Source organism: Gracilinanus agilis, chromosome 4 (genome assembly GCF_016433145.1).
Source record: "Gracilinanus agilis isolate LMUSP501 chromosome 4, AgileGrace, whole genome shotgun sequence".
In the NCBI taxonomy this organism is placed as follows: Eukaryota; Metazoa; Chordata; class Mammalia; order Didelphimorphia; family Didelphidae; genus Gracilinanus; species Gracilinanus agilis.
Genome location: NC_058133.1, coordinates 96717169 through 96736607, shown reverse-complemented (window position 1 = coordinate 96736607; position 19439 = coordinate 96717169). Strand labels below are relative to the sequence as shown.

Genomic DNA, 19439 nt, shown 5'->3' with positions numbered 1-19439 from the left:
CTGAATAACTATCAACAGTGAACATTAAAGTTGGAAGTTAATTGAAAACTGAGCAGGCACTTTTAACATTTCAATCATGGGAGGAACTTCAGGGTTTTCTCTATCATTCTAACAAACAACAATTAATTCAAGGTCTGAGAAATAGGTTCTGATTACATGGATGACTCTTAAAAATCCAATTAACTTCAAAGAATAAAGGGGTTTTTAAAAATTATGTGAGTACAGATAATTACATTTAGTGACAGAATGTGACAGAAATAATATTTTACATTTATATAGCACTTTATAAAATTACAAATCAATAAACCAGTGAAGTTAGGTGTAATCTTAATTTTTATGAGGAATCTGAAGCATTGAAAAGACAGTTTCTTGTTGCTACCCAGTTCTTGGCAAAGCTAGGGCAGGTCAGTTTTGATCCTAAGTCTAGTACTCTTTACGTTACAACCTACTGTTCTTTAATAATATGATTGTCCAGCTATAAATCATTTTTAACATGCTTACTTTTATAATAACAGTAATAACTTTGTCTATCCATACTTTCACATACTTTATGACTATACATGGAAAACATTAATTGCCAGAGCTAGTAACAAAGAATCTACTGTATAACAAATCTATTGACTGATAGGGTTGTGGAGAATGAAAAGAATTAATTTGTTCTTCTCAGGGTGGATATTCATCCTACCCTCCCCTTTTAGGGATGAAAGTCTGTTTAGGGTTGCAGAATAAGACCTCAAGGACATTTCATTATTTTCACAGGCCCAGTGAGTGGGGAGACTTCTTATTTCATTTCAAAGATGAGAGCCATTAGACTATTCTACCTCCTTATCTTCTCAAACCTTTAGGAGTCAGAGGAGTCACTCCCAAAGACATGGTTACCTTCCTTTTTCTAAGATTGGTATGATGGATGAGCGCACACTATGTAGCTTGCTGTTTTCTGATTGGGACATACTTAAGAGCCTAGATTGTAAGTCCTGACCCCCCCCCCCTGACAATGGGGTAATTGGACAGAGGGAAGGAGGGATTCTTGCATCAGGAATCTATATAATGCTTATAACTGCACCCATGCATTGGTATTTGACGCTAGGGCATTTTTCCCTTCTTGTGAGAAGAATAAAGACTGTTTCTTCCACTCTTAATCTCTGACTCCAGGTTTGTAATTGTAATTAGTGGTTGGTGGTGACTTTTATCCCATTCAGGGTTATAGATAGACATTGGACATGTAATTTAGTGTTGTTGAAAATTCCTGGCTAAGGAAATTCTCTCTCCCAATGCCCACTAGTGTGTGGAGATGGAGAGAACAGATGGGGTGAATGTTTTCTGAAATATAACAATAGAAAGTTGTCTAGAGCACTAGAAATTAGGTGCCTTGTGTAGGTGGCTTATTCTATAGCCAATATGTGTCAAGAGAAAGGAGTGACTGATAGAGGGATAAAATATGCTCAGGCTAGCTAAGATTTTTCAGTAATGTTTTAGAAATGTAAAGCAGAAGTTGGGATTCATAAAACAACAATCTAGCTTGTGGAAACACATAAGATAATCTTGGTTAAACCATTTTGCTTACCCCATACATTTAACTAAACAAATAAACAATTCTGTTTAACTAGCACTTATTAAATATCTTCTTTGTTCAGGTCATTGTTATGGCTCAGAGATTAAAAAGTAAAATAAAATTTAAAATCCCTTGGCTATAAAGAGCTTCTATTGGGCTATACAGCATAAAGATAAAACTTTACAGCTTGGTAACTCATGAATTCTATACCTTCTTTATACTTCTCTTCTTACCTGTACCACCTTCTCCTTCCTCTCTGTTAATCAGTGATTTGCTCCACCTCTCCCATTCCCCATTCCCATTTAAAGTCAAATACAAGATTCCCAGTTCTCTTAGTAGGTGTTTTGCATTGGCAGCAAACTGTGACTTTTCTGAGGCTAAGCACTGTGCTTAATAGTTTCTCAACAAATTCTTGGTAAGTTCAATAATACTCTCAGTCTCTCAAGAGTTAGTTAATAGATGATTTCATTCATTTTTGTGACTATAATTGAAACAAGTGGAAGAAAGGACTAAAAGAATCAGGAAATAGGTTACATGAAGGAAGACTAAAAGATTCAGGACTATTTAGAGAATTTCAATTCACTCAGTAAACTTTTATTAAGGGACTTCATTATTGTTAAGTGTAAAACATTGATGGTGAAGATTGAAGGGGAATTTTCACAATAGAGAGTAAATTTGTATACATATGCCAAGTAGCTATGATCTGTTACAACTGAAAAGAGTGGAGGGTGTTGAATGAGGTTTAGGAAAGACTTCTTGATTATCATTAATAATTAATTATAATTAATATAATTGAAGATTCAAATATTTTAAAATTTTATTTTAAAATACCAATTCTTTGGTATAATTTAGATGGGATATTATCTGAAACCAAATGGGTGGACTAGATGGCTTCTATATGTCCTTTCCAAAAAGATATCCATGATACTAGAAAATATGTTAGCTAATATATATACACATACACATATATATATATGATTACAGTTCATTTTATTGCAATCATTTACATAAAAATTGAGTTACCTTCAAACTAAATTCCTTTTGACTATTTCCCACAAAACTAGCCATATCAATGTCTGTAGGAGAGCACACTCTGCCATAGTTGGTAGAAAACTAATCTTGTGGGTCAGGTCCTGCTTCTGTTGAGTATTAGCTATGTAACCATGGCCAGGTAAGTTAACCTCTCAGTGCTCCATGTGACTCTCTAAGACTCCAAATTACAAAGAGCTACTAATCTTTACTGATAGATAAAATTTCCTTGATTGGAATTCATACTGATAAAATCACAGGTTTGAAATAACAATGAAAGCCACAAAATTATCCACTTAAAATTTATATATATATATATATATGTTTATATGCATATATTTGGCACAAGATCTTAATGTTCATTTTCCAGGGTAAATTCAAATAGAAATATTATTATTATGAATGATTTTATGGTATTTGGGTGTGAAAAAATAGCACTCATATTTTTCAATATAGTTATAACTTTCAATCTGAATAAGAGGGCTTCAAATAAAATAGGTAGTACTATTATGTATTAACCCAAAGAGTATATTCTTCCTATCCATATTAAAGGCAGCAGCAACAAAATTTTTTGGCTTTCAATGGCAAATATAAACAATGTAAAGACTGTGTAATTAGGCAGAAAAAGTCTAGGAAAATCCTAAGTAAAGATTGAAAATTATACTTTTTATGAGTCTCTATCCACTAGAGATTTTAATTTTTGCTCTAACACATGTAACTTCCCTGCATTTGGAGTTTTCTGGGATCAGCAAACAATTATTCTAACTTTCTTTCTTTCTTCCTTCTTTCCTTTCTTCCTTCCTTTTTTCTCCCTCCCTCTTTCCTTCCTTCCTTTCTCTTTTTTCTTCCTGCTTTACTCTCTTCCCTTCTCATAATTCTAACAGTGTTATGAATTACTGGTGAAGAACTCCTTCTACCAATATAGGTTGTATTCTCCACAATTCATAATTTTAGAGAATTGCCTGGAGCAGAAAAGTCAAACCTATAGCCCACTGGCAGCATATGGTCCAAATATCCACAATATTCCATGCTGCTGGATCCACATTAAAATGAAATTAGGAGTTAATTAACAAAGTAAATAAAAATATAATTAAAGGGGGAAAATGGGTGGCTCAGTGGATTGAGAACCAGGCCTAGAGATGGGAGGTCCTAGGTTCAAATCTGGCCTTAGACACTTCTCAGCTTTGTGACCCTGGGCAAGTCACTTGACCCCCATTGCCTAGTCCTTACCACTCTTCTGCCTTAAAAACTAATAGACAATATTGATTCTAGGACAGAAGGTAAGAGTTAAAATATATATACATATATAATTAAAAGTAGATATTAAATATAAAAAAATAAGTTGATTTGTAGTGTTAGGAATCTACAGTTTACTGGCTTCCTTTTCTATATGAATTTGATAACACTAGCCTAGAGTCCCAAGAGAGTATTGGACTTGCCCAGAGACATGTAACTGGTATTGTCATAAAAGAGAAATGAATGAATTCACTCTCAGAGCAGCTTTCCATCCCCTTACCTCATTTTATTTATAAAAAATGTTTTAAAATGTTATTAATTGAGTCTCCTTGTATGCCCACAAGGTGATTGCCTTAGTTACTTATCTCCAGTTTGTTGAAAATAGTTTTGTTAAGTTAGTGTCAAGCTAAATCTATATAAAATGTAAAACCCATGGAATTGCGCATTGGCAATGGGGGAGGGGGAGAAGAAGGGAGAGAAAGTACATGAATCATGTAACCATGGAAAATTTTTTTAATGAATAAAAAATTAAATTAAATTTAAAAAATATATATGAAAATTTCAAAGTAACATTTTTGTTTTGTAGAGTTGGAAAGTCTGCCAATTTAGGATCTCTCAGAGGACTAGTGAGACCCAGGTCATTTCCAATTCTAGAGGATGACAGCTATATATTTTTTAAAGAAAGATATATTAAAACAAAATTGAATCACAAAAGAGTGAAACATTAACTGAATTTTAAAAATAATTTTTCCAAACTTTTTCTGTGCAGTTGCCCAGTTACTGATGGAAATGACAAAATTAAATTTCATTCATTTTATCAGTCTGAGCTCATTGTCAGTATTGTCAGCTGTCAGTATTAGTTCATTCTAATAATATTTGCCCAAAGTTGAATATGGTATAATTTTTTACCTGGTAAACTTGAGACTTGCTTTTTACTTTAGCCCTGGGTCAAAGGATCCTCCAAGTCTCTCTTTCTCACAAGATTTATCTTGTGAATGTTATTCATGAAAGTAATCTATGGAATCAAAACACTCTTCCACTTTAATTTTTTGTAGAAATATAGCTAACCTAGTTCCTAAAACAATTAGTGGTTCCCTGAGTTGTGCTTATTGTCAATATTTTGCTCTTCTATGTTTGTCAGGATAACCACTTTAATTTTTCTCAAAACATAATTTTCTGATTTATTTGATTCACATTTGAACCTCACTGAATATTATTTTATAAACAATAATATTCTGGTAATTTTGTGTCATGCCAGCAAACTGTGCTGTACAAAATGATAAAGTTATTCTTTTTTTAAAAATTAAATTAAATTTAAAAAAAATTTTATTTTATTTTTAGTATTTCCCCATAGTTATATATTTCATGTGCTTTCCATCTCCTCCAAACCTGCCCAACCCCCTGTAGCCAATGCACATGTATCATTGATTAAGACCTAATTCCATATTATTGATAGTTGGACTAGTTATTGTTTAGCATCTACCTCCCCAATAATATCTCCATCAGCCCATGTGTTCAAAGAGTTGTTTTTCTTCTGTGTTTCCCCTCTCACAGTTCTCCCTCTGAATGTGGCTAATTTTCTTTCTCATAATTCCCTCAGCCTTGCTCTGGATCCTTGCATTGCTGCTATTAGAGAAGCCCATTATGTTTGATTGTACCACAGTGTAGCAGTCTCTGTATACAACATTCTCCTGGATCTGCTCCTTACACTCTGCATCAATTCCTAGAGGTTATTCCAGTTCATATGGAATTCTTCCAGTTCATTATTCCTTTGAGCTCAGTTGTATTCCATCACCAACATATAATACAATTTGTTCAGCCATTCCCCAGTTGAAGGGCATCCCTTCATTTTCCAATTTTTTGCCATCACAAAGAGGGTGGCTATAAATATTTTTGTAGAAGTCTTTTTCCTTATTATCTCTTTGGGGTATAAACCAAGCAGTGCTATGGCTGGATCAAAAGGCAGATAGTCTTAAAATCCCTTTGGGCATAGTTCCAAATTGCCATCCAGAATGGTTGGATCAATTCACAACTTGACCAGCAATGCATTATTGTCCCAATTTTGCCACATCCCCTCTGACATTGCCCACTTTCCTTTGCTGTCATGTTAGCTAATCAGCTAGGTGTGAGGTGGTACCTCAGAGTTCTTTTGATTTGCATTTCTCTAATTATTAAAGATTTAGAACACTTTCTCCTGTGTTTGTTGATAGTTTTGATTTCTTTATCTGAAAATTGCTTATTCTTGTCCCTTGCCCATTTATCAATTGAGGAATGGCTCGGTTTTTTGTACAATTGATTTAGCTCCTTATATACTTGAGTAATTAGACCGTTGTCGAAGTTTTTTGTTATAAAGATTTTTTCCCAATTTGTTGATTCCCTTCTAAGTTTGGTAGTATTAGTTTTGATTGTACAAAAACTTTTTAGTTTTATATAAGCAAAATTATTTATTTTGCATTTTATAAATTTTTCAAACTCTTTCTTGGTTTTAAAATCTTTCCTTTCCCAGAGATCTGACAAGTATATTATTCTGTGCTCACTTAATTAACTTATAGTTTCCTTCTTTATATTCAAGTCATTCACTCATTCTGAATTTATCTTTGTATATGGTGTGAGATGATGATCTAGACCCAATCTCTCCCAAACTGTTTTCCAATTTTCCCCAGCAGTTTTTGTCAAATAGTGCGTTTTTGTCCCAAAAGTTGGTTTCTTTGGGTTTATCATAGACTGTATTGCTGAGGGCGCTTACCTCAAGTTTATTCTACAGGTCCTCCCTTCTGTCTCTTCACCAGTACCATATTGTTTTGATGACTACTACTTTACAGTACAGTTTAAGATTTGATACTGCTAGTCCCCCTTCCTTCATATTTTTTTTCATTATTTCCCTTGATATTCTTGGTCTTTTTTTCTTCCAAATGAACTTTGTTATAGTTTTTTCTAATTCGGTTAAAAAAATTTTTTGGTAGTTTGATGAGTATAGCACTAAATAAGTAAATTAATTTGGGTAGGATGGTAATTTTTATTATGTTAGCCATCCTACCCATGCACACTCAATGTTTTTCCAATTGTTTAGATCTAGTTTTAATTGTGTGGAAAGGATTTTGTAGTTGTATTTGTATAATTCCTGTGTTTTGGTAGATAGATTCCTAAGTATTTTATATTGTCTAGGGTGATTTTAAATGGAATTTCTCTCTCTAACTCTTGCTGCTGTGATGTGTTGGAAATCTGTAGAAATGCTGATGACTTACCCGTGTTTATTTTGTATCCTGCAGTTTTTCTAAAAATGTTGTGTTTTCCACTAGCTTTTTAGTTGATTTTCTAGGATTTTTTTAAGCAGACCATCATATCATCTGCAAAGAGTGATAGCTTGATCTCCTCATTGCCTATTTTAATACCTTCAATTTCTTTTTTTTCTCTAATTGCTACTGCTAGTGTTTCTAGTACAATGCTAAATAATAGAGGTGACAATGGGCATCCTTGTTTCACTCCTGATCTTATTGGGAGGGCTTCTAATTTATCCCCACTGCAGATGATGTTTGTTGATGGTTTTACATATATATCATTTATTATTTTTAGGAAAGGCCTTTCTTTTCCTATACTTTCTAGTGTTTTCAATAGGAATGGGTGTTGTATTTTGTCAAAGGCTTTTTTCAGCATCTATTGAGATAATCATGTGATTTTTGTTGGTTTGCTTGTTGATATGGTCAATTATGTGAATGGTTTTCTTAATATGGAACCATCCTTGCATTCCTGGTATAAATCCCACCTCATCATAATGAATAACCCTCGTGATCACTTGCTGTAGTCTTTTTGCTAGTATTCTGTTTAAGATTTTTCCATCTGTGTTCATTAAGGAGATTGGTCTGTAATTTTCTTTCTCTGTTTTTGGTCTACCTGGCTTTGGGATCAATACCATATTTGTGTCATAAAAGGAGTTTAGTAAAACTCCTTCTTTGCTTATGTCAAATAGTTTGTTTAATATTGGGATTAGTTTTTTTTGAAGGTTTGATAGAATTCACTTGTGAATCCATCTGGTCCTGGTGATTTTTTCTTAGGGAGTGCTTTGATGGCTTGTTCTGTTTCTTTTTCTGATATGGGATTACTTAAGTATTCTATTTCTTCTACTGTTAACCTAGGCAGTTTATATTTTTTTAAATACTCATCCATATTGCCTAGATTGCTATATTTATTGTCATATAGTTGGGCAAAATAGTTTTTAATTTAATGATTGCCTTGATTTTCTCATCATTAGAGGTGAGGATTCCCTTTTCATCTTTGATACTGATAATTTGATTTTCTTCTTTCCTTTTCTAATTAAATTGACCAGTTCTTTGACAATTTTATTTGTTTTTTCAAAGTACTAGTTTGTAGTCTTATTAATTCAATTGTTCTTTTACTTTCAATTTTATTAATTTCTCATTTAATTTTTATAATCTCCAATTTAGTTTTCTTTTTAAATTTTAAACCCTTAACTTCTGTGTATTGGCTCATTGTTGGAAGAGTGGTAAGGGTGGGCAATGGGGGTCAGGTGACTTGCTCAGGGTCACACAGCTGGGAAGTGTCTGAGGCCAGATTTGAACCTAGGACCTCCTGGTCCAATTTAGTTTTTATATGGGGATTTTTAATTTGTTCTCTTTCCAGTTTTTTGATTTGAATGCCCAGTTAATTGATTTTTGCCCTCCCTAATTTGTTATTATATTCATTCAAGGATATATATTTCCCCCTGAGTACTGCTTTAGCTGAGTCCCACAGATTTTGGTAGGATGTTTCATCATTGTCATTCTCTTCAATGAAATTATTAATTGTTTCTATGATTTGTTCTTTAACTAACTGATCTTGGAGAATCATATTATTTAATTTCCAATTTATTTTTGGTTTGCCTGTCCATGGGCCCTTACTAATTATTATTTTTATTGAATTATGATCTGAAAAGGTTACATTTATTATTTCTGCTCTTTTGCATGTTTGTCATTTTTCTATGCCCTAGTGTATGGTCAATCTTTGTGAATATACCATGTGCAGCTGAAAAGAACTTGTATTCCTTTTTGTCCCAATTTATTTTTCTCAACATATCTATTAACTCTAATTTTTCTAGGCTTTCATTTACCTCTCTTATCTCTTTCTTATTTTTTTGTTTGATTTATCTAAATCTGATAGAGACATATTTAGATTTCCCACTAGTATGATTTTACTATCTATTTCCTACTTGAGTAGTTTCTCCTTTAGAAATTTGAATGTTATACTATTTGTTGCATACATTTTGAGTACTGTTATTTTCTCATTATCTATACTGCCTTTTATCAGGATGTAATTACCTTCCCTATTTCTTTTAATCAGATCTATTTTTACTTTGGCTTTGTCAGATATCATAATTGTTACTCCTCCCTTCTTTTTTTTCAGTTGAAGCCTAATAGCTTTTGCTCCAGATTTGACCTTAACCCTATGTATGTCCACCTGCCTCATGTGTGTTTCTTGTAGACAACATATGGTAGGATTTTGTTTTCTAATCCACTCTTCTTTTTGCTTCTGTTTTATGGGTGAATTCATCCCATTCACATTCAGAGTTATAATTATCAGGTATGTATTCCCCAAGATTTTGATATCTTCTCCTAGTTCTGCTCCTTCTTCTTACACTATTCCCTATTAAATCAGTGGTTTGTTTTGAATCAGTCCCTTACCCTTTTTCCCCCCAATTAGTTTATTTCCCTTTCCAACCCCTCCATTTTTGTTCCCTCTTATTACTTTTTATGGCCTAATGAATTCCCTCACTCCTTTCTTCCCCTCCATTTTTGAACTCCCCACTGCACTGCTCCCCTTGCTTTATCCCTTCTGACTTTCTCTGTAGTGTTAGATAAAATTTTATATCCCTCTCCGAATTAATCCCACTAAGAGTAAGGTTTAAGTGTTACCTATTAATGCTCTCTTCCTCTCCTCCTTATAATAGTATTCATTCCCTCCCCTTCGCATGCCCTCTTTGTGTGGTATAGATTATCCTATTTTTCTTATTCATTCAAGTTTCTCTTGGTGCCATCTTCTATTCCCCACCCTTCTTTTTTTCTCCCATATCATCTTAGACCATTTAGTACTCCAACCTCTCCCTACGAATAATTCTTCTAATTAGTAATAGTGAATATAATTTTTGAAAATTACACATGACATTTGTCCATATAGGAATACAAATAATTTGATCTCATTGAAGCCCTTAAAGAAGCTAATTTAAAAATAAGAGTTTTCTTTCTTTTCCCTTTGTTTCTTATTTCATTTTTCATGTTTCTCTTGATTTTTGTGGTTAAATATCAAACTTTCCATTTAATTGTGGTTTCTTCTTTACAAATATTTGGAAATCTTCTATCTTGTTGAATGCCCATACTTTCCCCTGGAAGTGTATAGTCAGTTTTGATGAGTAGATCATCCTTGGTTGTAGAACCAATTCTCTTGCCTTTCTGAATATCATATTCCAAGTCTTGAGTTCTTTTAGTGTGGAGGCTGCCAGATCCTGTGTAATCCTGATTGGTGTAACTTGATATATGAATTGCCTCTTTCTGGCTTCTTGCAATATTTTTTCCTTAACTTGGAAGCTCTTGAATTTGGTAATTATATTCCTGGGGTTTGATTTTTGAGGGTTTGGTGTAGAGGGTGAGCAATGGATGCTTTCAATGTCTATTTTTCTCTCTTGTTGAAGAACATCAGGGCAATTTTCTTTGATAATTTCTTGTAGCATAGTGTCCAAATTTCTATTAATTTCTGATTTTTCAGAAAGAGTGTTGATTCTCAAATTGTCTTTTCTAGATGTGTTTTCTTGATCTGTCATTTTCTCAGTGAGATATTTCATGTTTCCTTCTATTTTGCCAATCTTTTTACTTTGCTTTATTAGTTCTTGCAGTCTTGTAAGATCATTGGCTTCTACTTGCTATATTCTGGCCTTTTGATCTCGAGATCTATTTATCATCTCTGATAATCTGATAAGGACAGTTTAGTTGATAAGGAAATAATCGATACTGAACATCTTTTAGGTCATGCTTCCAGCTCTGTCTTCAGGAGCATGGAGTTTATTATATATATCTCAAGACTCATTTCACAGAAAAGAACTCCCCTGAAACTTTGCAGATGCACAGAAGTTATAAATTATGTCATATCAAAACACAAAGGGTCTCATGGCTTCAGAACAGACCAAGGCGAAGGCTGAAATTTGACTGGGTTCTTATCAGAAAGCCAAGTCGGGGAATATTTTTCTCAGGGTTGAATTGCCCCTGCTAAGGTTCTGGTCTTGGTTATACCAGGCAGCTGCATTCCTGGCCAAAGGGGGAGAGTCTTAACTTTTTAAATGCTGACCCCCTAGGAACCTAAAGCTCTTCAATAAGGCCACAATACTTTTCAACAAGAAATCACAAGGATCACAAAAGGGTTCAAAAGAGGGGTCTCAGATTTTTATCTATTCTCTTATTGGCTTCTCACATATTTCCCCTTTTTCTTTAAATTAAAATGATTTATTACACAGGAAAACTTTTTAATAATGAAAGGAGTCATCAATTAGTTATAATCACCAGCTATAGCTGGATCTGATAGGATTTACAGATTAAACTGTTTATTTCTGGTACTCTACATTTTGAGACTGGTTTTCTGTTAAAATCTTCCAATTTTTCCTTTTCAAATTGGTCTAACCTGTTTTTCATGGCTTCCTGCTTTTTAATTTGGTTCTGCAATTTGCTTATCATTTCCTTTAATTTTTTGGCATCTTTCTCTAATTGGGAGTTTCTGTGTTTTAAACTGTTAATTTCCTTTTGAGTTATTTCCCACTTTTCTTATGATCTCAGATTTGAACTCTTCAAGAGCTTGTGACAAATTTTCATTTTTGGGGGGAAGGTTTTGATGTGGTTGCTTGTTTGTCCTCCTCTGTTGTCTGGATTTTTTTCTGTGTAATAGTTATCCCGTGTTAATGCTTTCCTATTGTTCTTTCTCTTGGTTAGTTCTTGGGTATTGCTTGCCATTATTATGCTGTTTTTCTTTCTCAGTCAGAAGTTTGGGTGAGGCATGCAGGCTCTCTGTATATAGAGCTATGGAGCATGTTTTGCTTGAGTCACAGTGTAGTCCTGCCCCTCTCAACTTTATCCTTGTGCCCAAGGTCTGAGCTCTTTAAGCTTCTGGGTCTTAAGTCTACCTGTAATCAGGGTCAAGCCTCCTGGTGGTCCCCTTGCTTGTTCCCCTGAATCTCCTTTAAGAGTCTCAGCACGCTGCTTTCACAGTCCTGCATCCCTCTGCTCTAGGTCTGAGCCCAAGGTTGGTGCTCAAAGTCCACGTTCAAAGTCAGCTTTCTTTAGCCTCTTGGGGTTTTAAGTCTTGCTGCTCTTTGGAGCCAGCCCCTGGTTGTCCCAGGTAGTTGCCAGGAACTTAGTGAAGGCTGCAAGGTTGCTCTAACTCTTGTGAGCTTGCTTTGGCCCTGTAGGTGGTGTGGGGGGAGGTATTGATCATCTCCTGTTTTATTGAGAGCTATTTCACCCTCTTATAGTGAGTAAATGCCCAAATCCCAAATATCTCCAATGCTGTGCCCTATTGTGGGGTACCTCCATTCATCTGGATTTGGTTTTTGTGTCCTTTTGAGGTATCATGTGTAGGTGGGTTAGGAGAGTTAAGAGTCCTGCTTCTACTCTGCAGCCCTCTTAACCTGGAAGTCATGATAAATTTATTCTTAAATAGCTTTTTTTCTTTTATGATGAAGTCCACTTTTCAATCTAATTGTGATGCTTGCTATTCTATAAGTATATTCATCAACTTAAGGTGAGTCTCACATATCGTATTTGTGCCAAGTTTTGAGGGCTGCATATTAAAAAAGATATTGACAAACTGGTACGTATAGATAAAGATGATCATATCATAGGAGTATCAACTAAGGGAACAAGTGCTGCTTAGCTTGGGAGTGAAAAGGGAGGTGAGGGATGGAGAGAGCAAATTCTAAATACTCTTCAAATATTTAAAGAACTTTCATGTAGAAGAAGAAGAAATTATTTTTCATTGGTGCTCCGAAGGGCAATAGTTCTAATGACTAGAAGTTATAGGGAAACTTTTTTTTTGTCTCCAAATAAGAAAAAAAATCCATAGTATTAGATTAGGTCAAAATAGTATCATTAGTTTTTAGGAAGACAAAACCAGATGGCTGGTATAAAGTTCTTCTTAATTATGTCTCAGGGCAATGGTGACCCCTGTTGCTACAGACAGAACTTTGATTAAACCATTTTTAAAGTTCCATCCAATTCAAAATTCTTGATTCTGTTGTTCTTCATGTGGTTGACTGTTTAGTCAGAATTTTAAGAGAATTAAGCTTAAAAGGTCTATGTATTTTCCTCTCTGCAATATTAATTGTTCAAATCATCCTTCAATTTCTTCAGACACAATACTAGGTCTTGATTTAAGGCAATAAAAAGTAACTACTGATTTTTTAAAAGGTAGTATTGAATATTAATATTAATTAAATATTAATTTGTCTAATTTCTATTTTGTTCATTTTTATTAATCTGTTTTATAGATCATTTGAATATTATGAATTCCATTAAAATAGTTTCAAGTATGAAATCATATACTGACATCTTTGTTATCAATTTTATCGTTCTTCTTCACAGGTATCATATCTTTTGGGTGACAAGATGTCTACCATTATGGGGCTTACAGGTTATATTCTAATTTTTCTAAACCCCAAATGTTTTTGTTTTCTCCATATTCTATATTGCTTGGCCTACAATATAATTGATTGACTTTTCAATATATTTGAAAAACAATTGTTTTTTAAAAGATGGACTTGTTTCTAAGTACTAAGCAAAGGTAAGACTTTTACTTAATTTCCCATTGATACACATATATAGTTTCTGTTATACTCAATTTGATTCTATAATTATTTTTCTATTGCATCCTTTCTTTTTTCTTCCCATGTTCTTATTCATATAATTGTTATATAAAGTCCCGGTAAAGGTTCTAGTTTACCTTGGCCATTACTTTTGATGGCTTAAAATTAATGAAAGAAAAAGTAGCAATAAATAACAATCTACCCCTAATTGTAGCCATTTCTATCTAATAAGATAACTCTAGTCCAGTCTTGGTATTTGGCATAATGGAAAGATGATCCATACTGGGGAATATTAGAAATGGCAAGTGGCAAGTAACAAATAACGCAACTATCACTGTACTCTGTGTTAGAATCTACACATGAATCAATTTACTGATTATAGTACCTATTTCTTACATTTTATATTTTAGGTTTCAGTGGCCTTGATAAGTCTCTTTGAAACAGTGTTACTTGGTTACTTGAGCTATAAGGTAAGTCCTTCTACTTAGTACTTTCTCTTTGATAGATATAACACTTCTATAACCATAATCTTATTGGGCTTATAGGAGTTCTTTGAGATCATGGATTAAAATCACTTAAAAAAATTGAAACCCAGAGAAGTTGGCACTTATCTATATTTAATTAGTAATGTGCAGAGAAAAAATTCATCAAAACCCAGGTCTTTACTTGGACAAGTATACATTATATAAGGATTGGTTTAAGGAAGTTGTTTAGCATGTAGAAAAGATAACTCAAAAGATCTGAGAGGTTTCTTTGGGTATCTGAATAGCTGTTTTGTGGAGCAGGAATGAGATTTTCTCTGTGTCAAAGTTATAAGGAAGACAAATTAGGCTTGTTGTCAAGAAAATCAATAAGAATTGTCCAGTTTGCCTGCCTAGAGATGGAATGAAATTTCTGTTATGAATATTCTTGAAAGAAAAATATCCACTTTTTTGTGTTTATTTTAGTATGCATTGTATTATAGGTATCAGTTGAAATCATATAGGTTAGATGGCTGCTGAGGTCCCCTCTAAGTCGGTAATTCAATGATTCTGAATATTCCAGAGACAGAAAAGAAATAATCTCCAAAACAAAATCCAACAAGAGGGAAAATGAATCAATAGCACATGAGAAGGGTTTGATGGCAGAGAAAAATGAATAAATTTCATGAGTGAATAAAAAATTAATAAATGCTTTTTATATGTCAGGCATTATGCTAAAATATAAGAATATAGTCTCTTCTCTCAATTACTTCATTTTAATAGGGAAACCATAAAGGAGAGCTAGAGTTTGACTCAGATGGTAAGGTATTGTCATACTGTTTAAAAATGGCTGGAAAATGATGTGCTGATCTGGTTCTGGGTAACATATTAAACTCACCTATCTGAGCCTGGGGTTGCAGTAGTAGAATCCAAATTCTGTTTCCAGGAGAAGAAAGGCCAATAAGATACATAAACATCTTTAATTGAAGGAAAATGAAACAAAAGAGCTCATTTTGCTCCTTATTGCCTAGGAAAATATGAGTTATGTAATTTGTCAAGAAGAAGTAGTAGAGATAGGAAATAAAATTATTCACAACAAAAATATTTGTAAAATATCTTAAAATGATTTGGATTAGGGCATATAGTCAAATAATGCAGATCTTTAAAATATTTTAAAATTTAAGAAATGAGAGATTTGGACTTGAATACAATTCACCCCTAATACTCTCTGAATTAGTCTACATTCTTTATTCTAGAATCTACATATGTTGTTTTCTATATAATAATACCTAGATCATTCAGAAATATGAGGAACTAATCAAACAGTATTAAAAATAGTTTTATTATTATACTTGTCACAAGATTAGCTTTATAGAATTATGTAAAATTTGAAGGGACTTTTAGGAATTATTTAATCCATTTTTCTCATTTTGTAGATGAGGAAATTGTGGCTTCATGGGAATGCTAAGTGACTTGCCTAATAGTGTACAAATAGCAAATAGCAGAGCTAGAACTCAAAAGTAAGGCTCTATTAATCCAAATTCAGGGCCCTTTTTACTCACTGGGTCCCCTTACTAACTGTGTAACATTGGCCAAATTATAGTTTTTGTGTGTGTTTATAATGAGAAATAGGGATATATTTCTATTACTTCTATTAAGGGTTATTTAAAAAACAAAATGAAACCATTTATGTAACTGTGGCCCTTGGGGATTTCCCCCAACTTGCAAAGTTGTTTTTCCAGAGAAGCAACAGTAGAAGTTCAATGTACTCAGTGGGGTGATAGCTACTCAAAATCTTAGCTCATAGACCCCCATTGGTATAATTACTTTTATTAATCATCCAGAAACCATATTTAGTTCAAATCAAATTTAGTGAAGGTAGGAGGAAAAAAACACCAATAAAACATTGCTCCCATAAACTAGTACATTTTCTCCTGGAATTAACATACTTTCAATAGGAAGAATTGATACATTTAGGGAGTATTTGAGTGGATGCACAGAATATAGGTAACAGCATGCATGTAAGAGAAACTTATGCTAAAAGCATGCCATTGTTTTCTACTCGATTCATATTGCTCTAATTAGGCCTACTCCTTTCCCCTCCCCTCTACCACCATTTTACTATTTTGTGTATTATCTCTACTGATTCCATAGTCTCCAGAGCATGCTGTTAAGCCAGTACTGTGCTCATTCTTGGGCACTACCTGCCATGCCTCTATTGGGCACCTAAGTAATCTCTTTCTACTTCAAAATTCACTTGGAGTACTTGGCTAGTGGTTTCTCCTCTTCATGAGAAGCTTGGAATTTGCCATAGTTTTCATCCTTCTTTCAGAAAAGCAGAAGTCCTAAATGTACTCAGGTATCATATATGAAGCCTAGGAGAAAAGGGGGGAATTTTTCCCCCTTTCAAAGATTGTAAGTCTCTCCTTTCAGAGACTTTGTGACTGGGAAATGTTTTCAAAAAATAAATTCCTTATACTGTTGTTAGTCTCTTTAAAATACAAAATCAAATCACTCAAGTACATGTGTAAAGTGTCTTTGTTTTTCCTGTCCATAATCAAAATTAACATTTTGTTATTTCTCTATGTTCTGAAGTGATTGATTTCATTCCAACTGGAATCCAAACTGGAAAAGGAAATTCCCAATGTCACCAAAGAGTACCTCGATGCTGTGGATATGAGAATCATCCATGTTCATTCTCTCCTCACCCAGATTTTGCCAAATATATGTCTTCTTTGGGGTGAGAGATAATGATGAAGTGGGGCCTAGTAGTAAGAACCCTGGCTTTGAAAAACTTTAAATCATCTTCTTTCGACTTCTCTTCCTCCTTCTCGACTTTAGAGTTAGCTCCAACATGCTTCTCTAGATGGTGCATCAAGGCACTCAGATTCAAGTCTATATTTTTAACTGGAATTTTTATTTGTAGGGACTGGTCAGAGACCTCACTCTAGCTTATAGTGGGAATTTCTTCTTCATCTAATCTGTATCTATTCCCAAGAATCATTGGACCCTCTTGGGATCCAGATTCCCTAGTTTGAAGAGCTCCAAACCCTTCTGCTTCCCCATAAGATAAATAAGTGAATGTTGATAGTATTGGTAGTAGTGGTGATATATAGAGAGGGCATTCTTAAAGTAGAGAAATGAAATTAAGCCCAGTCTAAATTTTTATTCTCTTCCCTTCTCTGTAGTCAAAACTTTTGGAACATAAATTTAGAGTTGAGGTGGATTTTAGGGATCAAGTTCAATTCCTTCAAGAATCAGAGATACAGACAGGTTCAGAACTTACTCTGATTGATTTATCTAGTAAATAAAAGAGACGAATTCAAACCTAAGTGTTCCTAACTTAAGCCCAGTCATCTATTCACTATATTACATTGACTCTCAGGGTTTGAATTTTCCTTACATCATAGATGTGTAAATATGAATTATTACTATATCAAATCTATGTGGCACAATTAAGGGAATATTTGATTGCTATTGTGTGAAGTTCAACAATGAAATCCAACATGAATGTAGCTTTGGTGAGGCATGTGGTAGAGTTAAATGAAGGACTGCAGAGAAGTATAAAAAAACTGAACTTTTCTTCACTTCTTTAGGGAATTTAGGCCCAATTTTCCTGTCCTTTAACTATTAATCAGAAAATGGTAGATTTTTACACATACAGAACATACCCTCCAAGGGATAAAGAAAGAAGGGATTTACTGTGCTTTATTGAATTAAGAAATAATTTTAAAAATAAAAGAAGTAAAACTCTCACAAGTCATTTTCAGAACTGAAAAATAGCTTAAATTGGGAAGGAAATTGAGTCCAAAATCAGTTAAAGAGAGGTTTTGTGATTATTTTTGTTTTTAAATTATTTATAACTCTTCCATTAGTACAAGTCATCAAGAATTGTCTGTACACAGTCTGGCCAAAACATGAATCTAAAATTATGAAAGTGTTTTCTCCACCTTGTTGGCTCAAAGGCAACATGAAATTAACTTTGGCACATTTTACAGAATTCACAGCCCTATTCTAAAGCATCAATTTGAAATATTATATTCAAATTAATTTTCCATTGCAATACCATTAGTTGATGACATTTATAATTAATTAGCTTCTGTCATTTACAAAATAAAAGCAGCATCAAATGGAACTTAACTGGCATTGCGTTTATGACACAACCCATTCTGGCTCTTTCTACAACTATGTACATGTAAATATCAAGGCTCAGATTTACATGGAGGCCTTATATGAGATAAGATTGAGTAAAGTAGATGCTCTAGGTCAGTGTTGGTGAAGTATTGGCACTTGTGTCCGGCTAGCATGGGGAGGATGGGGGAGCTGCCTCAGCCCTCTATCCAGCAGCCCAAAGTGAGCATAACCTCCCTCCACCTTCTGGAGTAATGTGGGGGGGGGGGGCTCACAGGCTGCTTGAAGTTGCAGTTTGGGTATGTTATCTTGAAACCCTTCACCAACACTGTTTTAGGTTAAGTAGGTCAGTGGAAAATATAAGGATGATGTGAAACTGAGAGAAACTAGAGACTAGGGTTTTCAGGGATGATGACTGATGAGGAATCCTTAAATTAGTTAACTTTTGTCATAAAGTTTTAGGCTCATTATATATATATATATATTTTTTTTTGAGGCCTAGCTTTAATTAAAAATATTTGCAATCTTAGAAATTTTTAAGTTCTCCATCTTCTCCACAGAATTACTTTAAAAATTTTAACTGTGGCTACTACTAACCGAGTTTTTTTTTCCCTAGTTTTCAGTCATAAGGTGGTAAAGTGAATGCAGGGAGGAAGAAGGTAGATGCAAGAAGTAGTTGCTTTTGAAATTGAGTAATTAAAACAGAACCAATATTAAGAAGACATAAATTAAGGACATATCATTAATCTCTATAAACTTCTTCTACAAATACATATCAATAAGTACTAATTTCACTTGGTCTGAACAATTAATCAAACCTTTTTGTAAGTACATATGATGCCAGGCACTATGCGAGGATCTGTGGATAATAGTCTCTGCCCTTGTAGAACTTATGTTCTCTATGATGGAAGCAACATGTGCACATAAAGAAATAAGGTAATTATTTGGAGGAAGATACTAGCAGAGGGATGAAGGGGTTATTAGCCAAGCCTTCATATAAAAGATGGTAAAGTAAGTAAGCTGAAATTAAAAAAAAAACCTAGGGAGCCTAAGAAACAAAGGGGAGGATGGAGTGCATTCAAGGTATAGAGAACAGTAAATGCAAAGGCAAGAATACAAGTGATGGAATCATTGTGAAGAATAGCAGAAAGACCAGTAGGGTAAGAATCAAAGAGTATGTGAAGGGAAGTATTATATA

At 33.9% G+C, this 19439-nt stretch overlaps 1 protein-coding gene across 1 annotated transcript in view; it reads left to right on the top strand.

Moving 5' to 3' along the window:
* KCNT2 (potassium sodium-activated channel subfamily T member 2) overlaps nucleotides 1-19439 on the top strand; it is a 549106-nt gene that overhangs the window by 164467 nt on the left and 365200 nt on the right. Inside the window, exons 4-5 of the mRNA XM_044674907.1 lie at nucleotides 13429-13477; nucleotides 14060-14119. Of these exons, the coding sequence (XP_044530842.1) occupies nucleotides 13429-13477; nucleotides 14060-14119 (109 nt within the window). The remainder of the gene's footprint in view (nucleotides 1-13428; nucleotides 13478-14059; nucleotides 14120-19439) is intronic.